The sequence below is a fragment of the Athene cunicularia genome (assembly GCF_003259725.1).
Source record: "Athene cunicularia isolate RWA chromosome 3 unlocalized genomic scaffold, athCun1 chr3_part1, whole genome shotgun sequence".
NCBI lineage: Eukaryota > Metazoa > Chordata > Aves > Strigiformes > Strigidae > Athene > Athene cunicularia.
Genome location: NW_020799097.1, coordinates 98,010,689 through 98,035,665, shown reverse-complemented (window position 1 = coordinate 98,035,665; position 24,977 = coordinate 98,010,689). Strand labels below are relative to the sequence as shown.

Below are 24,977 nucleotides of genomic sequence, written 5' to 3'. Positions count from 1 at the left end.
GGCAAGAGCTATGGAATTTAAGTTATGAGTGTGACCAAAGGATGACATTCAAGTTTGTCATGTAGTTGTAAGAGCAGCATAGCTGGGTATTACGGCTGTGCATGTGTGCACATGCAGTGCACCTGAGACATAAACTTCCTGCTTTCCTTTGATTCCAGGTGCAGGATGTCCCCCAGTTAATCATCTGCATAAGTGAGACAATAAACTGATTTGAAACAACAGATCTACTTGAGCAATGGGATCAACTGAACTGGTGGCTTTCACAACAGCATTGGGCTAACTGGTGCAGGAATTCTCCAGTTGGGAATCTCAGGTTGTCCTGGAGATCCCACAGGCAGCTTCTGCTGTGTTTATGTTGATTTGTAGTTTTACATGTGTTGATTAAGAACCTGGCTTTGTCATGGAGACTCTGCAGGTAGTTCCTGCAGCAGAACTGGCCAGGTTGCACCTAACTAAACCACTTGCAAATGGTCCATAGAAACTGTTCCTGCAGGTGCAGAAATGGTCACATAGTGTAGTGTTTTGTACATAGTTAAGACAGGTGGGTGCTATTTTCCACATTAATCAGTAGCAATGGATCATGCACATGCTGGGTGTTCATGTAGAACTGACAACAGGATTGTCAGATTTCTGCAAAACCAGTTTCCCACTGAAGGTGCTGTTGCAAGTGTCCTTGCAATAGAAACTTCGCTTGCCGTACAGAAAGCAACCATCATGTTTGGGAGATCTGATTCCTAAAGATACTAATAAGTTAGTTTTCTTTAACAGTCACTCTGTCCTATGTCTTTGTCCAACAGACTCAAGAGTGGGGTTAAGACTGGAGTATCTACTCCAGTGTGGAAGTTGTAATCACTACCCACAAAGAGAGGCAAAATGGAAGATAGGGCAAGGCAGCATGGAAAAAAAATGTTAAATGGATCAGACTCTACATGAACTAAAAGTATCTATCCTTCTCTAGGTGTTCTTATTTCTCAAGAGGAGATCACAGTGTATAGTTATAGGTAAAGGAATATAAGTAGGTATAAAGTATGTAGATTCAACTAACAAAAATCTCATTCTGCAGAGTCAGAAATGAAATTTTATTAGTACAAGACTTGAATGGCATGCAAGGATAGAGATACTGGATTTCACACTGTACAGTTACTTGATAGGTCATGATGATGGCATCACATGAACAGCCAATATGCTGTTTGGTAATCATGATTTCACTTGTGGTTGGGGTAATGAGAGGAATTACTTCCCAAAGTAACTTTAATTTACATAATCAGAAAGAAACCGAGAAACTTAGTCATTTTATGTGGAGAGAATCATTACTGTTCGGATACAATAATTCTTCTAATTCTGAAATTAATTTGCATTACCTGGATTTGGTTTTCCGGTTTGATATTGTCTTGAATTGAAAAACCTGGAATAATAAACACCAGTAAAAAGCCATGTTCATGTTCTATAGGTTAACAAAGACTAGGCAGTAATATTGGACTTTAAGCTTTGTGCTGAGAATGGATGTGACAGATCCTCAGCTACTATCACATGTATTCAACAGGGCTATACCTATTTTACTGATAGAGGGTTTGTCTGGAAGTCCGCCAAAATTCTTGTCACTAAACAATTTCCTTGTTCACATTTAGCAACTGTTTAACAAATTGATTAGTTAATTGATGGCATTCATATATTTCCTAGAAAGCAGCTCTCTACCAAATTTGCCACAGTCCTGATTATTCATTAATAATATAATTAAAAGTACTTATATTAAAGCAAGAGTGAAAGAGGCCCTATGGCAATGTAGTGTTTTACCTAGTTAACTTAGCACCGATTCAGTGTTATTTTTTTCATTCAATTCTTCTTGGCCTTAGCAACAGTGTGCTTTTACTTGTTCAGAAAGTATCTACCAGATAGATGTGAGGCGCACTTGATTTTCATATTTTTTTAAATCTGATTTAATGAGTTTGGGGTATACAAGATGGGATTAAAGATTTGTAGAGCAGCAGTTAACTTTTAACAAGTCTATGTAAAATGCAGCATAAATAGAAAATTAACTATATTAGTCACAGACTGATAGAGACCTATTAGATCATTTTAACTGTTCTTTTAAAATTTACACAGAAAAAAGCTTACTCTTGAATTATTGGTATAAGTTGAGTGCCGAGATCTTCACAGTGAAACCATTTTTCAAAGAGGACATTAGTTGATTCTCCAACATAGTATCTGAGAAAGTAAAAACATTAGACAATCATTTTATTAACTAATTGACCAGGCAGTGTCAGTCTTTTCAAGAAGATAGCTACTTGAAGTTGTGTAAGAGCATGTTATTCTCAAGCTTGGTGTACTTTATTCTGAAGAATGGTTATTTAGGGAAGATTTCTGTTTCCCTGGTTAGCTGACTTGGTGGGTGGGGTGCTCAACCTTCTGTGGAGGGCCTTGTAGTTCTGCTGATCAACCACAGAGAAGCCATCAAATCCCTTTAGCAAACTTTCCAGATTTAATCCTGGAAATGATTGGTGCCATAGTTCCTTGGGACCAATAACTCTCACTTTGCATGTAGTTACTGCAAAAATAACTGGCCCCAAATACCGTTTCCAGTAACTGCTTCCGTGCAGCTGTGAGATAAATGTTCATATTCGAGAGAGTCGGCTTACTTATTGCCCGTGCATGGACTGATAAGAAAACAAGATAGCTTAAGGACTTGTTTGCAAAACATAGACAGTTTTCAGTTGTATGAATTTGGGAACTTAGCTCACCACTCTGAAAAGGAACTTAGTGCTTCACTTGCATTATTTTATGTTTTAACAAATAAATTAATTGTGCTGAGATCAGCAGGTCAAGGTTGCTGTAATTTATGGAATGGCAAACACAGAATTTACCTACAGATTTAAAAAAGACTGCACGGACTGGCAAAGGAGTGATGCTCCAGTACAGTCACTCATACTGTGACTGATTGTAAATAAGTCCTAATGTGTCCTTTGAGTTAAAGTCACTGCAATGTGTACTTGAAGAGAGAAACAAGGCTTATGTAATTATATAATGGATATCTGTGTATTCACGTCTGTCTTATGTATCTATACCCATATTGTCCAGAAACTTTCTAAGAGCTCCCCAGCCCCTTAAGTTTTGCAAAAACAGAGTACACAGAATAACGTTATTAATGCCTCCAATATGGAAAAAGCTGTGCTACAAGCACAGATTTTGAACACAGAGAATCTACAGAGAAGGAAAATGTTACAAATGTCTTGGCTGGGAGAAGCCTTTGCACTTGGGAAGGACTTTGCACCTTACTAGGTGTTAAAGAATCCAACCACACAGCCAACATCAAACTTTGTTTCTGTACTCATTTGCCATAAGATTAAGGTTAGCTAGTGCATTTTTCTTATGGTACAAAGCACGAAATCACTACTTAGGCTGAAACACTAGGGCAGGCTACTTATTCTTTACCTGTACAATAACTGGCATGTCAGGGGCTCTGATTTATGACTGAGGCTTGTAGGCATGATAAATAATGGAACAGTAATATAATATTAGACCTTTGAGTCACCATACTTCCAAGTTCATTACAACTTCCTCTTGTGGCTGGGAGTGAAAACACTGAGAAGATGAGGGGTTCTGGTTGTAAATCCCCATCTTTCTCAGGAGAACAGAGAGAGGCAATGTATGTTCAAAAGTATGACATGATTGTTCACTTCCAAAACTTCAGGTGCCTTTTTTCATCATGTCAGTGTGAAAACAAGGGCACTATAAACCTCTCAGTGATTTGTTTCCAGGCACTTGATTAGATCTTTTAAATTTGCTTTGTTAGTCCAATCATTTTTTTCCACCTGCAAACCATATGTTAGCTTTTGGTTTAATTTCTCCACAAGAGCATGACTATATTGGAGTGCAAATCTCTAGATCTACCTGGGATCCCTAAAAAGGCATTCAGCATCTCTCTAGCTCATACCATTCCCTAGCTTCATGTACAAGGTAGGTTATTTTCCTTAAAGTTACCTAGACCTACTTATGTTCCTTTATTACAAATAAATATTGTTATCTGAATCACTGGCCCATTGTTTCTAGCTCAAAATATCTTTCTACTAATGCAACGGCTCATGATCCACAGACCTGCAATGAAAGGAAAGAAAAAGGACAAGTGCATAGATGAACAATGTTTTCAATTAACTGGATTTGTCTTTAGTTTGGAAGCCAAGCAGGCGTTTGTTTTTTTTTTCAATGGTCCATTTCTTAGTTTTTTATATCTTTCTTTAGTTTGTTGTTTGTTTTGTTTGGGTTTTTTAATGAAAAAGCATATACTTCTACCTCTACACATTCACAATCTTCCTGCTGTGACACTACCCATGCAACAATCAAAGCCATAGGCAAAAGGACAGAAACAGTACATTGCAGATATTGCCCCAATTTTAAATCTTTGTAAATTACATGAATAGCTGTAAACTCTCTTTGGTCAGTTGTATCTAGTTAATATCAAAACAGCTTTTCCAGCTTGGCTTAATGTTACTGCTGTAACTTGCCTTCTTAGACTTATGAATTCTGTATGACCATAGGACAAGGCTTAGCCTGTCTCCCAGTAGAATACAGTATAAACCTCTCATTTCTCTGAAGATGTTGTTCTCACAAGGCAATAAAAGCTAGGCAGAGGTGTGTGCAATGTAGAGGGGTTAGTGTTAAGAAAATTGACTTCTGTTTCCAGCTTCCCACACACTTGCCAAGAAAGCTGCTCTTCGTGTTTTGGTTTCAGTGCTTACAAAGGAATTGATGTTCTGCTTGCCAGAACTGGTTTAAAAAAAAAATTCTGGTTTGTGTTGTTACTGAGCTCTGTGATTTTAAAACTTAAGACGATAGTAGTAAGCAATACATAAGTAGATAGCAATAACCACATCATGCATTTAAGACATTTCAAGCTGTTCCTTATTTAACTAGATCAAATGCTAAATGAGATTTCTGTTTATGTGCGTATAGATTAATAGATGCGTGGATAAAATTAGTGCAAATTTGCCAGGGTGAATCTGATAAATTATCAGGAAAATAAAATACAGTATTGTATTGACATGAGAAATTAGTTTCTGATATGAATCAACAGATCAGCCAGCAGTTTATACTTCACCTGAGCCCGTCAATTTCTGTCTTTAATCTTTCCCTCTCAATCACAAGACCCACAGTGTCTGCGTATCTCTGAGGAGAATGAGGTATCCTAGCAGGTAGGAGGAACATCTATTCAAAGAAATGGGAAAGCATCAGTGTCAGGAAGGCTTTATTCTTTGTGTTGTCCTTCCTCTGCCCCCCAACCTGCAAAATCCTCTGCTCCTTGCCCCACTTTTCCCCTACTCTTTGTTGATCCTGTATTGATCCTTTGCAGCTGTACCCACTTTGGTACCAACAACCCAGAAGATATTGCTTCTTCCATTCTGAGTGAATGATGACCATTGACTCCACAATCAGCACTGCCTTTATGGCAGTCACATGACCTCCTCCAAGTTTGATCATCATTGCTAGACACAAATGAAAAAAAAATCTAACCAGTTACTCATCTGGAATTTATAAATTTACTGCAATTTCCGAGTAGCAGAAATGGAAATAAAAAGCAAGTTTGTTGTCAGCTCAAGAAAAATGTCTAAACTAATCAACCACATGTACCCTTCCAAACACAGTGAGCACCTGTGATTGCATGATGAGGAGTGTTATTCTCTCCAGAAATAATTAACAAATATGAGGGGCTGCTTACTCATGCAAGTGACAAAGTAAATAGGCAACATTTGGGTGAGACAAGTCTATTACTGAGGTTTGAGAATAAACCTTTTTCTAGCAGCTATCTGACTATGTAGGAAGGTGGTAATCCTGTAGTGTTCTTCAGCACTACAGATTTCTTAGCCAAGCTTGGGCGAGTCATTACAATTGCTCTGACTGCAAAACAGACCTAATGATAGTGCCTCACCAGGACTAGTGTCAGTCTTCACACTAAGGATAACGTGTGTACCTTTTCATTAATGCTTTTGGTACATGCCAAGATCTCAGCTAGATGTATTTCTCCAGTATGAAGTGTATTACCAGATTTTCACCATCTATAGGTTTGAAAACACAGATCTGTATCTTCATTGAAAATGTCATAATACTTTCAGTGACATCAAGCTATTGGGGCTAATATGTCTTTCATTTTAAAGGCTGCCCCCACTAGATCCTTTCAAAGTCTGAGTGCAGTTCAAGCTTGTGACAATAATAATGAATGGCAGTTGTAGTACATCTAATAACTTGTAGTAACACTAAGTAAAATATCTACTCATGCTTTCATTAAGAGCACTGCAATCTATGCTTTAGCAAGTCCACTACTATAAGGAAAAATAACTGACTGCAGCTGGATACGTTTTATCCATATATTCTCTTTTAAAACTGTTCTCCTATTGTGATGGTTGCCAACGCTAGATGTGTGAGGACTAAAAAAGGCTGAAAGTAGCTGAAACTCTTTCGAAGTTCTAGGCAGTTCGCTTAATGGCATGTTTGAGTGGGTGGGCAGTATCTACTTGACAATGTGTAAATAAATGATTGATCCACTTGAATGCACGGGGCAGATTCCATGCCATGCAGAGGAATAAGAATTTTTCTCAATATGTTTTTGACTACCTGAATGGGTATCCCCAATGCTTAGAAAGATTTTTATTTGTTATTGAAATAATCAAATGTTGAATACAGTGTATTGTAGTTTGCTGTTAATTACATGGAATTTGCTATACTGCATTCAAGACTTTTAAAATGTTTCTTATCCTGATGCATCTCTTGCACAGCAAGGATAAATTGATTTTTAAATGATTAATTAAATATTCATTTAACATGTACAATAATAACAGGAAAACAACCCTGTTTTACCTCCCCTTCTCGGATGACAATGTCTTTTTGTTTCCCATTTTCAATTATCTTCAAACACATATCCCCTTTAACCTGGTAAAAAAGCTGAAGGAATAGGAAAGTAACATTAAAGCAACTACTCCAAAACATTCTGTACTTCATATTCTGTACATAAATGATACATGTATAAATACATTCAATCTGTAATTGCAAATACTTACTTTTTTTTTCTAACCATAAATAGCAGACTTCCAACTTTTGTTGTTTTGAAAATGTTACTAAATACATATTATTTCCATTATCTTACATACACTTGACAATCTAAGAGGTCTGTAACTGCTTATAGAGCTATTCTGTGAACCCAATGGAATTCCGTTGCACTGTCTTTACTCCTGAGGATTACTCTGTGGGGCTGGGACATTATGGTTCAGACATCCGTTAATTACCCTGTATATAAAGCTTATTTTCAGATGTAGCAGGGTCTTCACTACTGCATTCAGTCAAATTAAATGTCACTTTTCCAAATAAGCTCCCAATATGCATGCACAGGTTTTTTGGGTTTGTTGTTTAATTTTTAATGGGGCTTTCTCATTTGGGAATAATTGCCCATTTGGAAGCTGTTCTGCTTTATTTCTGTGGATACCCTCAAAGCCCAGCAACAGCTGCTTCTCTTCCTACTGTGTATGTAAAAGGATTACATTCGAAGCATATGTAAGGACAGAACCACTGAACCCATAATTCTGTCTTCAATGACCTTTCCACAGCTCTGTTTTCAGAGTAGTTTTGTGGGGGCTCTGAGGGGCTCTGACCTAGCCTCATGCTTCATGGCAGAACTGTGCTATGAACTGTAAGCAGGTCGGTCTTTGACCTGGAATAATGAGCACATTTTTCCTCATGTTATATAATACAGAGCAATAATACTTTAAAAAGTCAACTTTTCTGCCACTCTCTGCCAAGCTTCTATATGCTTTCCATGCATATCTAGTTGTCTGACATATCTAGAAACTAAATTCATATAACTGCTAGTACAGCTGAAACTGTCTGAAACATGATTACAAGTTAGAACTATAATGAAAATAATTTTATTTATAGTAATTCACCACAATTTTGGCAAAATGGAAAATAAATAAGGGAAAAAAGAAATGACCAAAGTATATAAAAATCCCAGACTAAACCTTGTCCAACATTAGAAACGCTTAATCAATTTTTTGAATCAGGATTATTCCAAAAGAGTTTTGAAATACTATTACATGTCCCTGTACTAGTATTCAAGAAACACCTCTATGAACATAAGAAATAATAAATGTGCTGTCAAGGGAATGAAATATTAGAGAATTGAAGATGTACTGGAAAAAAGCTGATGCTGAGAGCTCTTACATGACTGAAAAGTTCACCTTGTGCCAGGGACATCACCATGGATAAATTTTAACTCTTATCAAGACGGCCATGGTGCCAGGCTACTTATCCTCCTTGCATTCCATTTCCCATGTTCTTTTCCTGTCATTTTCTTTGGTGTTACTGAATAACCATACAAAATGCTACAGCAGCCCTCGTTACAGAGCACATCGGGCAGGGCTAACTGCTCGTTGTATGACATAAAGTGATTTGAGTGGGGAAATGATCTCTCCTTCATTTCAGAAGACTCATCTAAGACCGTAAGGTCCTGATGGATTATCACACAGGCCACTGGTAATATGGCACTGGTAATGCTGAAATTGAAAGGTCCTTTTTGAAATGTTGAGCTTTGGAGTATTATCTTCCCTATAACTACTGAGGGAGCTATTACTGAGCACATGCACAGGACGTGTAGGTGAGGGAAAGGACAACAGAGGCAGAGTTTTATTCTGCTTGCAACTGTGAATCATGCAGCTAAGCAAACCTTCTGGTAATGGAAGAGGGGAGAGGGGCAATACAGTTCAGTATTCGAGCATCAGAGTCATAAGTAAAGATTCTGAAGACTAAGTTTTGAATTAAAAGAACTGTTTTGCAATGGGAAAGGAGGAATGAGGTGGGCTACACATTGTCGTGTTTATCTGAGTGATTTTAAATAGTGCCTTTCACTGTAAATTATGGTCTGTTCTTCAAAACTTTTTTTTTTTTTAATGTCTGAGTGTTTCAGTCATCCATAAATCATCTGATGTAACTGTGAATAATACAAGTGGCAGTAGTTACTGAATCTATTGCTATGCTTATATTATACCTTGAACTTTTATCAAGAAAACTGTCAACTGTTTAATGTCTCACTAAGTTACAGTCCATGCCCATTTCACAGGACACACTGGCAATACAGTACTGCTGCAATGTTACTTTTTTCTAAATGCTGACTGAGATTTGCCTTCTGGGCACATCTAACCCTTTCCTAAATATCTCCTGGAAAAATCAAGGCCTGAGTAAGGAAGTACTGGTGTGTGGGTGGTGCATGCACACATGTATGTATATACACAAATATGTATGTGTATATAGGTAGTAAGTCAGCAGAGTTCATGCCACCTGAAAATATAATCTCTCCTAATTGGTCTGGTTTTACTGGGATAATATGGTATCCATTCTCCACAGCAGAACTGAAAACCGAGGAAATATGCAACATTTTCAGTCTATTAACATCTTACTAATGATGAGGTCTCTTGTTATGTGTAATATGTATATATGTGTGTGTGTGTATCTATCCTTGCAGAAAAGCCTAGATTTGTACATTGCTACTGCATAATGGGTCAAAATTGGAATGGATTTGTCTTTCTGAGTGAAAAATATGGCTCAAGGAAGAAACAAACGTTGTTCACCAGTCTTTTTTTGCTTTCTGTTACTGAATGTGCTTATCTGTTTATTATACTTCCTTCTTTTTTTCCTTTCATTCTCCAGACTTTTGCCTTTTGTTTAGCTTTCCACCTTATTATGTGGCATCTTTGCATTATGATTACTCTAAAAACACCTCCTCGTATTACTTCTCAACCTACCTCTAGAAGTTATGAGCCACCTAGAAGTCATTCTTTACACTAAGGATAACATTTTTTCATAATGTTGCTCAATATGATCATTAAAACTTCAGTTATACCTATGAAAACTACACTGAAAGTCCCTTAAGACTGAGTTTGTTTTCTGACTCATTTAATTTTCCTTGAATTCTCTTTACTGTAGGATAATTACATCCTACTTCCTTAGTCTGCTTCAACCTTCTTGATTATGCTTCAAATATGATAGTATTGTGTTAAGGTGCAGTGAAAGGCAGCATGACCAGAGCTGAATCATTGTCAAGTCTGTAAAGGGGTACTTCACCCAATTATGAAGACTCATAAAATAAATAATGCAGGCATTTTTGGAAAGGATAGGTGGAGATGCAGAGAATTGGGAATTCACTATTCCCTTCAGTGAAGCTGCTTGTCTTGATAGAAACTCATTTCATCAGGGTAAATGAAAGTGTGGACACTACCTTAAAAAGAGCACTACCACCCCTGCCGTATTAACGTGGTGAGAACTATATTGCTCCTTTGTCTAGGTATGTGTATCCTAGCAGATTAAAGAAGGAAGCATGCAGGAGGGGAAGAACACAGTATTTTTAATTGGTTTGTATAGGCCAATTAAAAAACAAGTCTGTTTTACTTTATGTATAGTAATGTATGTAATTTATTTTAGATCCACCTTTGATATCAAAATCTGCCTAGATGTAGGAGCCCAGAGCACTGAGGGCTTTTGTAGCTGGGAGCTTATTCACAGACCTCTAAATATACCTGCAATTTGCAGTGTACTTTGAATACTGACTGCTTCTGAAACTGGAATTTGGGATTAGGCATATCTGGCTTGTATTGCTTGTCAAAATGCTAAATACTAAATTAATTTGCAGAGCAACTCAAATTCTGCTGTGGGAGTAGATCCTGGGTGTTCTCCAGACTTCAGTGGCGACTGATCTATTTGAGGACAGAAAAACAATTTTCTTCTTCTTTCATCACAAGGTTTTTCAGCTATCAGAAGTATAGAAGCCAAACAGATGAGAAAGGTAGAGAAAACAATGTTGTGGGTTTTTTTCCCCTCTGCTCATTTACATGTCATCTGTGAAACCTAAATACTAGCCCAAACTCATCCCAACGGTTTTATGCAGCAAACCCATTTCTGAAAACACAATCTCTTTCTGATGAAAAAAAGATCATCACCCTTATTACTTTGTAATAGAAGCTTTTTTTCTTATTAAAATATTCAGAGTTTTCACCAGATAAATAAAGGGGGGGGGTAAATGTAAAGAAGCAGAAAAGTTTCTCTTGTTTTGCTGTGATTCATGTTCTCAGTTTTATTTAGGAGATAAGCACCACAAAAACTACCTACTGGGAATGCTTACTTAGCCCTTCTTTAGGCATCCATTATTGCCATACAATGCAAAGGGAGAACTGAGTTGCTAGGGAAGAGTTTCTCAAAAGCATGCTGACTAGAGTGCAACATATGCTAGAAGAAGGGGTCAGGCTTCATTTAAGCAGGTAATTTGTCAGCAACTGGAGCCAAGTCTTACTTGTGATGTGTGTGTGAGGGGGAGCAAAAGAGAAATCAAAACTCAGGTTAGAAAACTCAGACAAGCTGCGGCAGATATGACCTCAAATCTGTACCACGTTTCAGAGCAAGATGTTACTTTTTTCACAGAAAGAGTGGTCAGACAGTGGAATAGGCTGCCCAGGGAGGTGGTGGAGTCACCATCCCTGCATGTGTTTAAGGGTCGTTTAGATGAGATGCTGGGGGATATGGTGTAGGGGAGAACTTTGCAGAGTAGGGCTGATGATTGGACTCGATGATCCCAAGGGTCTTTTCCAGCCTAAATGATTCTGTGATTCTATGATTCTATATCTCAATCAGACCATGTAAATAAGCTAGAAGAAGCTGAAGAGATTGGCCAAGATAATTAAAGGAGAGGGAGTATTTGTTCTGAAAATCCTCTTTAGGACTGCAGTGTAAGGTCTCTGATCTGTGGGGCTCCATCAGTATTTAGGTGGCTGTATCCATAGGAAACGATCTAGATGCTGAGTGTAGAAATTCAGAGTAAAATACACACGGCACAATGAGAAGCAGAGATTTTAAAACCAAGCAAAATATTGTGCCAATGCAAATATGTTGCAGGTGATAGATGAAAGGCTGATTTGAATTTCTCTGCATGGAACTGCACTGTTTTATGTAGACTCAACATCAGAATATAAATTGTTAAATTAAAGTCAGCTAGTTGAGATTCATTGTGTTTAAGTGGTGGACTGAAGTATGTAAAGAGACAGGACCAAAACCACTTTTCTGATCCTCGGTTTAGCTGTTAGCATATATATTGCTTTCCCCCAAAGCAGCCCGCATGACGCAGTAAATAAAATCTGAAATTCTTTTACTACAGATAAGCTTTGTTATGATTGTGGAGTTTGTCTATCATTAACTTCCTCCCAAATATACCATTCCCTTCAGTTTTCAGTTACCTTATTTCCTTGGAAGTTATATAATGAATTTATAAGATAAGATTAGAAGGTTTCCTCCCCTCCCTCAGGCTTTGCAAGTGAGCAAAAAGGCAGTAAATACACCATGAAGTCTCTGAGGTGTGTAAGCGCCAAAACTCTTCTTGTCACAAATGCTACTGAAAAGTTCAAGAGACAAAAGTATGTTGAGGACCGTTCCCTGGTACCTGGAATGCACCTGCTACCCCATAGACATGTGGGCTTGAGCATCATGTCAGGACTGCCACAGAAGCTTTAACTGATCTCATCAAGTTGCACAAGAATTGTAGTCACTAGTCCATATAATGCAAAGCTCTCTTGACAAATGAGGTATGTTGGAATAATGATTCATTTGAAAACCTCACCAGACTGGCTATATAGCACTAACACTTTACTGTTAGTGCATAAAGTTTTGTTTGTATAGATATATAGGTCTATTCTCACAGCAGGTTTTTTGCCATGTTTCAACAGAAGATGCATTTCTCAAAGCAATTCAGTTTCATTTTAAGAATGAGTCTGATTTAGAGTCAGAGAATGTTCAAGTTGACTCTGTTCTGATGGAGAAGGGAGCAAGGGGCAACTTAACATTTTCAAATAGGAAAAAGACTGAATATGACACAGTGCTAAAGTCAGGCCAAAGAATACGAATGGTTTATCTCTTGTAAGGTGCAGCTTGATTTGGTTCCTTATAAAACCTGTCCAGTGGAAAACAATGTCTCAGGTGTGAGGCAGGACTTCTGTGAAGAAGGACAGCAAATAAATACTGCACAGAAAATTAAGAAGGAAGTGAGGTAGTACACAGAAAACTAAGAGGGAAGAAAATGTGGAGTTACATATTTAGGAAACTTCTGCTTGTTGAGAGGAGAAAAAAAAAATGTGCGAGACTCGTTGTCGTTTTAGCCTAAATGACTGTTCAGGAGATAATCCTAAAAGGCTTTGAAGAGAGTCCAAATCAAGCTTCCATTTTTTCTCATAATTAGCCAGTCAGAACTGATCTTCCTGATACATCTGCACATCAACTGAACCAGCAACGAACAGCTCAGGAGCAGGAGGATGCTCCTAAGCCCTTGTCTCTGCATGTGAACCCCTTGCTGCTATGAACTGCTGGCTGACAAGTGCAAGTTGTGCCACAGGACACACTACAAACTGTGTGATAACAGGCATAAAATAACGACTGAACAGGTATAAAAATTTCTAAATTTAACTTTCTTTTCTAAACTAACACCTCTTTACTATAGGAATACTAGTAGAACAGCATCAGCTAAATATGCATAAAGAATTTGTGGGTTTTCGCATTCATGATCTGGCCTGCTATCAGAATGCTTATATAGTTTGTCTTTCAAATTGTCACTCAGAACTATAAACGACCTTTTACCTGACAAAGTAATGAGCTGAATATGGTTTTGAATGGGTGTTTTTAATCCAAAATTTAATTTAGAATGCCCTTTTATTAGGATATTCTCTGCCTCACGATTCTTCTCTAATGAAAAACATGGATCTAAATTAGATCACAGGAAGGTGCAAATGTGTCTGATAAACAGCTATGGTAAAATTCAGTGCATGACTATTGTGCCTCCATAAAAATGGACAAAATTGGCCCATACATTAAACTGATACGTAACTGATGACGTTTCTGATGTGTATATTGCCAATTTTTCTATCTGATAGGAATTTTCTGTTTTCAATTTTGGTTGCTGAGTAACTGTGGGAAATTTTCTATGTAAATAAGGATGTATTGATACTTTAAAAATCTTGTATCCACTTGAATTAACAATAATTTACTATACTGTTGCATACTGATATACATTATGCCTTCACAGATGTTGCCAACTTCTTATACTGTTAGAAGGTCATATAATGGGTTTAGACTTATTAAAGTAGGCCAAATTCTTTTTAAACACGGGAACATCTTGCAAAATATAAAAAATATGTGGTAAATTATATTAAACTAACTTTAAAGGAAGGGGAGGAGGAGATAAGGTTTTTTTTAAAAAAAAAAAGAAACAGCACAGGAATGGGTTGGGGACCAGGGATAATCCAGTATGAACTGGGAAATGGAGGGAGAGACAAGATTGTAAAGAAAAGAAAAGAATAAATAATATTGTAGTGCAAGCTATCATGCCAGTTAAACCTCAGCTCATTTCTCATTTTTGTGTGTTCCTCTCTTAGTGTATAACTCTAATGTATTCTCCAGAGCAAGAAAATAAATTAAGTGTATAAAAATAAAAAGGTTAAGTTATAGAAAAAATTGTTTGGAATCACTAACTTCCATATGTACCTTCACGTACCTTCATTTTATGCTTTGCCAAACCTTGATGGCCTTGACCTTGATTATAAAATTAACTCACTCTTTTTTAACTTAACATATAATACTTTACAATATACCATAATAGCAGCATACAGATTAGATGTTCTTCTCAGTGCCTTCTGAGCAGTCATACTACAGATGTGATTGCTTCTCTCCCAGGGATGTAATCAAGTTGACAAAACCACATTTTGTTTTACCCAGCTAAGTATCTCTGGAATTTCCTAGTAAATATACAATGGATGCTAAACTCTTCTAGTTAGCAATAGTCACTTCACATGCACTGCCCTGAGACCTGGCTTTGCCTCCTTCTCAGCCCAAGCAACCTGATGACATGATTCCGGGTGTTGCCAGAGCTCCTCCTGTGTGGCCGATGAGAAGAGACATAATAGAGAGTGGTGGGTAACCTATGGTACATGATGGACATGCCTGTGCCCACAGCCATAGGTGGGCTGTGAGAGCGTGGTGGCAATCTAAAGCAGACAGAATCACAGTGATAAGATAGCATCCACTCTTGCAGAGTGGTATGGTTATCATGACCACAAACACCTGCACAGCACAATTATAACAGAAAATTGATAAAGGCTGTTGTGAAATGGTTGGCTTGGTTTTGTGAGAAATGATTCAATAAGTAAACCGAATTTCTGTTTCATTTTAAAACGATTTGTTGAACTTGACTCTCTTCTGCCTTGAACTATGTAGATGCTTAGGCTTGGGTTTTCAAAGGTACTTAAAATTAGGTGGCCAAATTTTATTGGGATTACATGAAATAAAATTACTCAGCTGGAAAGCAAGGTAAATTGTCTCACATCCTGAAATTCTTACTTCCAGGCCTCTAGTGTCCCCTTTCCCTTAGGGTTCCTTCAGAGCCAGTTGTGATACTTCAGACTCAGAAGAGTCCTTAGGCCAAGCAGACAATTCCAAGAAAAACACAATAAACAAAGTAGGTCCAAATTGTGATGATTTTGATAGGTTTCTACTATTTCTTCCCATATTGTGCATTTGGCAGAATGGCTACTGACAACTACAAGCAGTGGGATAGCTTTGTTTTGATAAAGATGTGCAGAGAAGGGGATTGATTTGAAAAATATTTAGACTATTCTTTAACCTCCCAAAAATGAATGAAAGCTGAAAATGCTGATATTTTTCACAAAATCCAGAAAAATATAATTTCAGGCCAATTAAAATGTTTCATTTTGATTTTTGAATTTCAAAGTTACTTTATAAATATAGATTGATCTTCTGCAACAAAATATCACTTTAAAAATATTGTTACCTTTCCAAAGTTTTGTTCCAAAACGTTGAAATGAGACATTTTGATCTGTCAGAATGCTTTTTCTAGTTTCCTGTTGGAAATGAATGATAGTAAAATAGATCTGATCTCATGTGCCTGCTTCAAAGGAAATGCACAGATGGTGTATGCTTCTTGTGAATGATTCCGTTTAAGTCTCTGAATAGATCTAATAAATACAACATCACTGAGCCTGGCATTGCTAATCTGTAGCTGTAACCAGATTAGCTGCATTTTAATCATTGCAGATCAATTAAACCAGCAAAATATAAATAGCCTATAGGTTACCTCTTCTCCTTCCTCAATATGATAATCCTTCCTTTCATTTGGTCCTCCAACAAACATCACATTTAATTGATGGCGATGCCTAGAAAAGAAAATGACATTTTAAAGCTACCTCCACTTGTGATGTTCTTTATTTCATGTAAGTTTTTTTCTCTTTCAATTCTTTGAGGACAGTGAGTCAATGAAACAATGCTGAGTGACAAGCGACATCCAGAATGAGCACTCAAAAGACCTCGGGTGCATCTCTCCGCTCTGCCACTGTCCTGCCAGGTGACCTCAGGCCAGCTGCCTCCTTCCTGGTTTTTCAGTGCCTCCAGCTCTGAAAAGGGGACAATGATAGTTACCAACTGTGGAAAGAGCTTTGAACTGTAGATAAAGAATGCTTCATAAGAGACAGGAACAAGAAGAAAATGTCTTTTCAACCTAAGCTGATTAGATCAGGATTTTGTAAAGGTGAAACACTTTTAAAGGTTAATAAAGGTAAAAACATACCTTTTTTTTTTCTGTATTGGGTTTGCATGGCAAGGTTGGGGGGCGTGGGGGTGGGGGGATGTGCTACATGGGCTTCTCCCATGTCTGAAAGAGCCAATGCCAGCTGGCTCCAAGATGGATCCACCACTGGCCAAGGCTGAGCCCATTGGTGAGGGTGGTAGCACCTCTGGGATAATGTATTTAAGAAGGGGGAAAAAATCCAATGGCAACAGCCACTTCAGATGGAGAAAGGAGTGAGAGTATATGAGAGAAACAACCGTGCAGACCCCAAGGTCAGTGAAGGAGGGGGAGGAGGTGCTCCAGGAGCTGTCACAGATTCCCCTGCAGCCCGTGGTGCAGCCCATGGTGGGGCAGGCTGTGCCCCTGCAGCCCATGGGGGTTAACGGGGGAGCAGATCTCCACCTGCAACCTAGGGAGGACCCCACGACAGAGGAGGTGGATGCCTGAAGAAGGCTGTGACCCCCTGGGAAGCCCATGCACCTGGCAGGACCTGTGGCCCCGTGGAGAGAGGAGCCCACATGGATCAGGTTTGCTGGCAGGACTTGTGACTGAAGGACTGCACCCTGTGGGAAGGACTCACATTGGAGAAGTTCATGGAGGCCTGTTTCCCATGGGAGGCACTCCGCACAGGAGCAGGGGAAGAGTGTGAGGAGTCCTCACCCTGAAGAGGGAGTGGCAGAGACAACATGTGATGAACTGACTCATTCAAAACTCAAAACTCCTATTCCTCATCCCCCTGTGCTGCTTGGGGGAAGGAAGTAGAGAAATGGGGAGTAAAGTTAAGCACAGGAAGAAGGGAGGGGTGGGGGGGAAGGTTTTAAGATTTGGTTTTATTTCTCATTATCCTACTCTGATTCAACTGGTAATAAGTGAAATTAATTTTCCCCAAGTCGAGTCTGTTTTGCTGGTGATGGTAATTGCTGAGTGATCTCTCCCTGTTCTTGACTCATGAGCCTTTGGTTATATTTTCTCTCCCCTGTCCAGCTGATGAGGGGAGTGATAGAGTGGCTTTGGTGGGCATCTGGCATCCTGCCAGGGTCAACCCACCACACTTTCCCATGGGTAGCATTACCAGAGGTACTCATAGTAGGAATTAGCAGCTAATTTCTCTTCTATTTATACTAATTTTGCTAAGGTGGAACAACATTACAATGGTTTCATTGGGGTTGTGGCTGATTCAGGCCCTTTATCATAACTCCACCCCTTTTAAGAGCCCAAATGAGCACTTCTCTTGGCTGTCATGAAGAAAGATATCACCCCAATTATCAATCAGTCCACTGACACTAATAAAGGGGTAAGGTAGCAGGTTTTCATTTGCTAAAAAATGCCCTATAAATCAGACCTGTTAGCTGTGATTCAAAATTTGTTCTTAAACTCTTTTTGACATCTGCTTTTCAGTGAGGAGATTCTGGGCAATATTTGGGCTAACAGGAGATCTTATTAACACAGAACCAGCAGAGCCACACTCCCCTGCAACACCCGGAAGAACAATGTGTCTCTGTCTCAGCACCTTGCAAGCCTTAATTGAGAGAAGCTATTTTGAATGGCTGAACATATGCATTTGATCTGCTATCATCACGTTTACTTTGAAGAGTATTTAAACGATAATGAACAACACAGTAGGGACTAGTAAAGCAGAAACAACAAGTAACAGTGACAAATTAGTTTGTCAAATAAAAGTCTAGAGAATTAAATTAGATTGCAATTCTTAAATTGACTCTTTTCACCATAGGAAGCTGTATACATTATAGCACTTGACTTCATGCCCATATCCTAAAATAAGGAACCAAAAGGGCTGACTTTGATTTATTTAGGCACCTGCTTGAAAGGATCCCTTGGGAGACGATCCTGAAGGGTATAGGGTCTAGTAAGGCTGGGCACTCTTTAAGAAGGAAGTGTTAATGGCTCAGGAGCAGGTGGTCCCCAGGTGCTGTATGAGAAGCCAGCAACAGAGAAGACCACCCTGGCTGAACAGGGAGCTTTGGCTGGAACTCAGGGAGTAAAGGAGAGTTTACAGCCTTTAGAAGAAGGGGCTAGCCACTCACAGTGATTACAAAGATGCTGTGAGGCTATGCAGGGTGGAAATCAGGAGGTCTAAAGCCCAACTGGAAATTAATCTGACTTCAGCAATCAAGGACAAGAAATGTTTCTATGTCAGTCACAAAAGAAAGACCAGGGAGAGCCTCCATCCCCTGCTAGACGCAGGAGGAAACATGGTAACAAGTGATGAGGAGAAGGCTGAGGTGCTTAATGCCTTCTTTGCCTCAGTCTTTAATAATAAGACTAGCTGTACTGAGGGAATCCAGCCTCCTCAGCCAGAAGACAGAGACTGGGAGAACGACCCCCTGCAATCCAGGAGGAGACTGTCAGTGACCTGCTGCAACACAGACACAGACAGGTCTGTGGGACCAGATGGGATACACCCGAGGGTGCTGAAGGAGTTGGCTGGGTGCTCGCCAAGCTGCTTTCCATCATTTACCAGCAGTCCTGGCTGACTGGGGAGGTCCCAGAAATTGGCCAAAGTGACGCCCATCTATAACAAGGGTTGGAAGGATGATCCAGGAAATTACAGGCCTGTCAGCTTGGCTTCAGTGCCCGGGAAGCTGATAGAGCAGCTCATCCTGAGTACCATCACACAACACGTGTGGGACAACCAGATGCTCAGGCCCAGTCAGCACGGGTTTATGAAAGGCAGGTCCTGCCTGACAAACCTGATCTCCTTCTATGACAGGGCAAGCTGCTTATTGATTGACAGAAAGGTTGTGGATGTTGTCTACCTTGACTTCAGTAAGGCCTTTGACACCGTTTCCCACAGCATTCTCCTGGCAACACTGGCTGCTCGTGCCTTAGATGGGCACACGCTTTGCTGGGTAAAAAACTGTCTGGATGGCCGGGCCCAAAGAGTTGTGGTGAACGGAGTTAAATCCGGTTGGCAGCCAGTCACGAGTGGTGTCCCCCAGGGCTCGGTTTTGGGGCCACTCCTGTTTAACATCTTTATTGATGATCTGGACCGAGTGCACCCTCAGTCAGTTTGCAGATGATACCAAGTTGGGTGGGAGTGTTGATCTGCTCGAGGGTCGGGAGGCTCTGCAGAGAGACCTGGACAGGCTGGAGCCATGGGCTGAGGCCAACTGTGTGAGTTTCCATAAGGCCAAATGCCGGAGGCTGCCCTTGGGCCACAACAACCCCCAGCAGCGCTACAGGCTTGGGGAGGAGTGGCTGGAGAGTTGCCAGTCAGAGAGGGACCTGAGGGGGTTGATTGACAAGCAGCTGAACATGAGCCAGCAGTGTGCCCAGGTGGCCAAGAAGGCCAATGGCATCCTGGCTTGTGTCAGCAATAGCGTGGCCAGCAGGGACAGGGAAGGGATCTGACCCCTGTACTCGGCACTGGTGAGGCCGCCCCTCGATTCCTGTGTTCAGTTTTGGGCCCCTCACTACAAAAAGGACATTGAATGACTCGAGCGTGTCCAGAGAAGGGCAACGGAGCTGGTGCAGGGTCTGGAGCACAGGTCGTACGGGGAGCGGCTGAGGGAACTGGGGGTGTTTAGTCTGGAGAAGAGGAGGCTGAGGGGAGACCTCATCGCCCTCTACAGCTACCTGAAAGGAGGCTGCAGAGAGCTGGGGATGAGCCTCTTTAACCAAGTAAGAAGCGATAAGACAATAGGGAATGGCCTCAAGTTGCACCAGGGAAGGTTTAGACTAGATATTAGGGAGCGCTTCTTTACAGAACGGGTTGTTGGGCATTGGAATGGGCTGCCCAGGGAGGTGGTGGAGTCCCCATCCCTGGAGGTGTTTAGGAGTCGGGTCGACATAGTGATGAGGAATCTGGTGTAGTTGGGAACTGTCAGTGCTTGGTTAATGGTTGGATTAGATGATCTTCAAGGTCCTTTCCAACCTAGCTGATTCTGTGAAAATCAGAACTGTTTGTACCACACAGATTTAATATCCATTTTCAAGAATGCACTGTAATACTTCTGCATTAATGAACAACTCTACTAAAGAAGGGCAGAAAGACAACCAGTAACACAGCTAATAATTAATTTTAAAAGTTAAAATTAACTCTGGAGAATAAGAGAAAGGCAATCTATGGGTAACTTGTAGTCTATTGTTGAGTTAATTTTTTTATAGAAACCCATACAGTTTCATTATTAGTTCAATAACTAAAAGTGAAAATATTGCTCTAAAAATCATTGTTGCTTAACTTTTTGTTTGGCATATCTACCATTAATTCTGTTACCCTATGGATTTAGCTGGGTTTTACATAATAAACAGGCAACTACAGGTTAATCATTCCTATCATTAACAATTATATAACACCACCATCAAAAAATTCCAGCTATGAAATACAAGCAGGAACTCAAACACGTTTGTCCATATCGCTAATTAAGTTGTCTGGCTAATATAGTTGCATTAAGTTAAGAAAAATCATAAAGAAGGAAAGAAGCCTCACTGAAGACTGCCAAAATGCAGTTAGAGTATCATAAAGGTTTCAAGGATGTGAAAAATTACTTGATTACACTACTTTTAGAATGAGGTGCTAATCAATGGCCTATAAGTTTTATATACTCTTATATTTCTCTTCTTAACCACATTAAAAAAATGGTACCAGCAGGCAACCTTTTAAAAATGTCTCAAGTCCATGAAGAATCAGAGAGTCAATGACTACAGTTAGGTCCCCTTATGGTAACTATCATATTCTGAACTAAAAGAAGAGCTTTAAAAGTGCCATAGCTACCTGTAAAAATCAGCTACATCAAGGGTTCTGATTTTGCACTAATTACTCATTGTTGAGGTTAAAAAGCATTTAAACTTGCAAGACAGTGTCATTAACATACATCTAATTAAATTGCAGCTCTTACATTGTATCTTTTTCTTGATTCTGGTAAAACCCTAGGTAAATGATAATTCAGGAATTGAGGTTTTGTTTTGAAACCTCAAATAGGTATTTAAAACTTTTGATCCTCTCAAATGTATGGAACACAACTGAATAAAAGCTTGAAAGCCATAATAAATTTAGACACCAAAAGTACTACTGATTTGCTGTAAGACCTAGATTTTAATCGTTAAATCTCTCTTGAAACATAGGATCATAATTACTAAATGTTTTCAGGTTGTGTCCTTTCAGTGATGTAGAAAGCAGTGAGAAGATTGCCTTATAAATCTCTACTCAGCATATAAAGGATCAAGCCTTTGAAAAAATGTTGGAAATCTATTAGTCACTTCTTGGAAAATCACTTAAAACCTTTTTTTGACAATCCTGAAAACATTTAGGTAGCACCAGGAGTAGGTGGTGATAAACTCAGAATCCATACAGTAGATGGCCTTCCTCTTTTTCTTCATAGGTTGAAGCTATATTGAAAAAATGGATTTTTTTTTTCTAATTATACAATTGCTATCACAAAAAAATGTTTCTTGTTTCACTGTGCCTTATTGAAATATTTATGGGGGACCTCTGCCAGAGGTCACAGAATCATCTAGGTTGTAAAGACCTTGAAGATCACCTAGTCCAATCATTAACCTAGCACTGACAGTTCCCAACTACACCATATCTCTCAGCACTGTGTCAACACATTTCAGAGTTACTTCAGGATTACACAGAACGGCTGGTAGGTGGTACAGAACAGTGCAGTAATAACAAAAGGGTTCATCTTACTGAAGAGGAAAGAAAACCACGAATATTCCATATACGTAAAATACCAAAATTCTACCACCATCACTGGTAAGCTTTAGAAATGGATATGCTTTACAAAATGCTTTCTAATTTTATTTTGAAAATGAAAGTAATGAAAACACTCATAAGGAGAAGACACTTTCCTCATTCTCTCCCTCTGTGAAACTATTGTAATGATTCAAGTTTCAGAATTTCTCGGTTAAACATACAGCTGTAGTTTCAACACAGACATCTCTGTAAGGATGTGCCTTTTGCTTTATCTCTGTCTTGCAACCATTACTTTGAAAAGTAACCCGTACACCTGTGAATGGAAATTAATATCACTGCTACAGTAGTGCCCATTCAGCTTTTGAGTAGAGGTAGCACTTCAGGATAGGGGAAGAGGAATGTTTTTTGATGCTTTTTTAATGATTAAAATTGTAAAGCAGTATTTTTTTTAATTAAAAGCAAGGAAAATGCTTTTTATTTTCTTTATAAAACCTGAGTTTCTATCACTGTTTAGAGATAATCCTTTCTTATGAAAGCCTTCTATATAGAGAGTTTTGGACAAAATGTATTGTCCTCAACTTCAGAGACAAAAGAAATCTTTGCTAACATTGTGACTAGAAGCTGCCACACATTGGACTATTTACACTGGAGCTTTGACACTGAGAACATGCATGCTGTACAACTGCATAATGCCTATACTTTTTACTTATATTGACCATCTCATTCAGAATACAGTTCATAGCTTTAAGCTGCCTCTTCAGCCTCCCCACCCTGCCTTGACAGCTCTGTAAATGCCCTGGAAACCTGTGTGTTCAGTGCCCTGCCTTTCCTTTCTCCTCATCTTTCCGTGATACATTACACTTGGTTTTGATTGCTCTTGAAACTTTCAGGTTGTGATCTGGTAGCACTAATCTGTTAACTAAATCTTCTCATTTGTGGATATGATGCCATCTCCTCAGATTTCTACAAGTTTTTTATCACAGGTCCTGACACAATTTCCCTTAACTCAGTCTAACTGCTTAAAAGAGATTCTGAGTTGAGGCAAGTATCATATTGAAGTTGATCTTTACAGCTTCTTCTGAGTTACTGCAGAACAGATTTCAGTCTCTTTCTGTTCTTTGAAACAGAACTCTGACTGCAGTCTGAGAGGAACTACAGTTCCTCTTTACCATAATCTTTATCATATATGCATTTCAGCAGCTTCCTCTTATAGCTAAGAATATTTATATAAATAACTGGGTAAAAAAAATTTTAAAAAACTTCATTTACTTACATGAGCTTATTGCACACAGGTGGCAAAAAGGCAGTTTTATTTTCTTCTATCCATTTTCTTACATTTACAAGAAGCTCCATGGTCCACCAGCTATGACACTTTTGACAGATACTAAGAGTTTGCAGGGTGCTCCTTCAGTGAGGAAACTGCACTTGATTCCATCCCTAGAGCTCAGGGGATTGGTTGGTATAATAGGTGTCTTCAGGCTTCAGTGTCAAAGGGACAGGTCCATCAGCCAAAGGTTACTTTGTAAAGAGTACTAATGCTCCAGAAGCTTAGCTAATAATTGACTAGTGTTTTTAAAATATATATTTTAATCAGAAACTGATTCTGCCCACAGTAAGTTTCTTAATTCTCTTTACTGCATCAACTGGTGTGTGTATTACCTCTCTACAAAAATTGCCTTGGTACATAGACAAACGGAGTTAGAAGAACAGGCAAGTCTTAGGCATCCAGACCCTTCAAGTCTAATACAGAAACTGGTTTCAAAGCTAAATGAAAGTTGAGAGCAGTTCCTCAAAGTTTAGTTACATATAAGAAGTATTTTTATACAGGCATAACCATACATAAGTATTTCAGGCCTGACAATAGAGCCCCATTTCCTTTTCACCACCTCCCCTCAATCTGAGGTTGAATGTTTGGGGGACGGTGTTTGAAAATATTCGGATCTTCTGCCAAATAACAAAAATAAAGATGTCTCTTGCATTTGTAAGACCAAAAGCAGCTGTCCATAAATGCTCATTTTAATTTGATCCACTCTTTGCCAGTGTTGTAGCAGGGCTTGTTGGAGAGCTGAACCTAGTTCTGTGATACCCTTTGGGAAAGTGCACCATATTGTTATCTAATTATCAGGCAAACATGAAACTGAGAACTACTAGGCATTTCAGATCTGTATTAGTCCTTATTGCCTCACTGGTTTCTGTTCAATGTCTACATAGTTCCTACAGGATTGCTCACTCTGTCACCCTCTTTTTTTTTAATAAGCAAATGTATAAACATTTATTTTCAGACTTAAAGTACATTAAATGGGTGGTAAACAAAAAATCCCTGAGGCTCAACAAAATTTTAGCACTTTTCAGTTCCTCTTGACATAGTTTAGTCTTCTGATTATATCTACACTGTGCTTAGTGGGTGAATGTGTATGGGTATAAGGTTATTATATGATTCGTTTAAAAGTGATCAGTGCATCTTCCATGGACTGCACTATGAGCAGTGCAGCTGATGGACTGAAGAGTACAGTTGCATGCTGGAACAGTACAAATTTGGGAGTTCTTTACCTTGTACCATTATAATTTTCCCATGGAAAAAAAGCAATGGAGTGAGAGTCTGAACTAATAACATGCTCTTATTCCAGTATGTGTAAGGCTGACTCTGTTTTACCTCCATCTGTATCACTTCTT

At 39.1% G+C, this 24,977-nt stretch overlaps 1 protein-coding gene across 2 annotated transcripts in view; it reads right to left on the bottom strand.

Moving 5' to 3' along the window:
• The window catches only part of HAAO (3-hydroxyanthranilate 3,4-dioxygenase), a 37,780-nt gene extending 14,119 nt beyond the window's left edge, over positions 1-23,661 (bottom strand). For both annotated transcript variants that reach the window (XM_026845478.1, XM_026845477.1), the window contains exons 1-6: positions 23,578-23,661; positions 16,157-16,235; positions 6,847-6,930; positions 5,093-5,199; positions 2,116-2,205; positions 1,362-1,405 (exon numbers count right to left, since the gene is read on the bottom strand). In XM_026845478.1, the coding sequence (XP_026701279.1) occupies positions 1,362-1,405; positions 2,116-2,205; positions 5,093-5,199; positions 6,847-6,930; positions 16,157-16,235; positions 23,578-23,657 (484 nt within the window). In that variant the 5' untranslated portion in view covers positions 23,658-23,661. The remainder of the gene's footprint in view (positions 1-1,361; positions 1,406-2,115; positions 2,206-5,092; positions 5,200-6,846; positions 6,931-16,156; positions 16,236-23,577) is intronic.
• Positions 23,662-24,977: the final 1,316 nt, after the last annotated feature.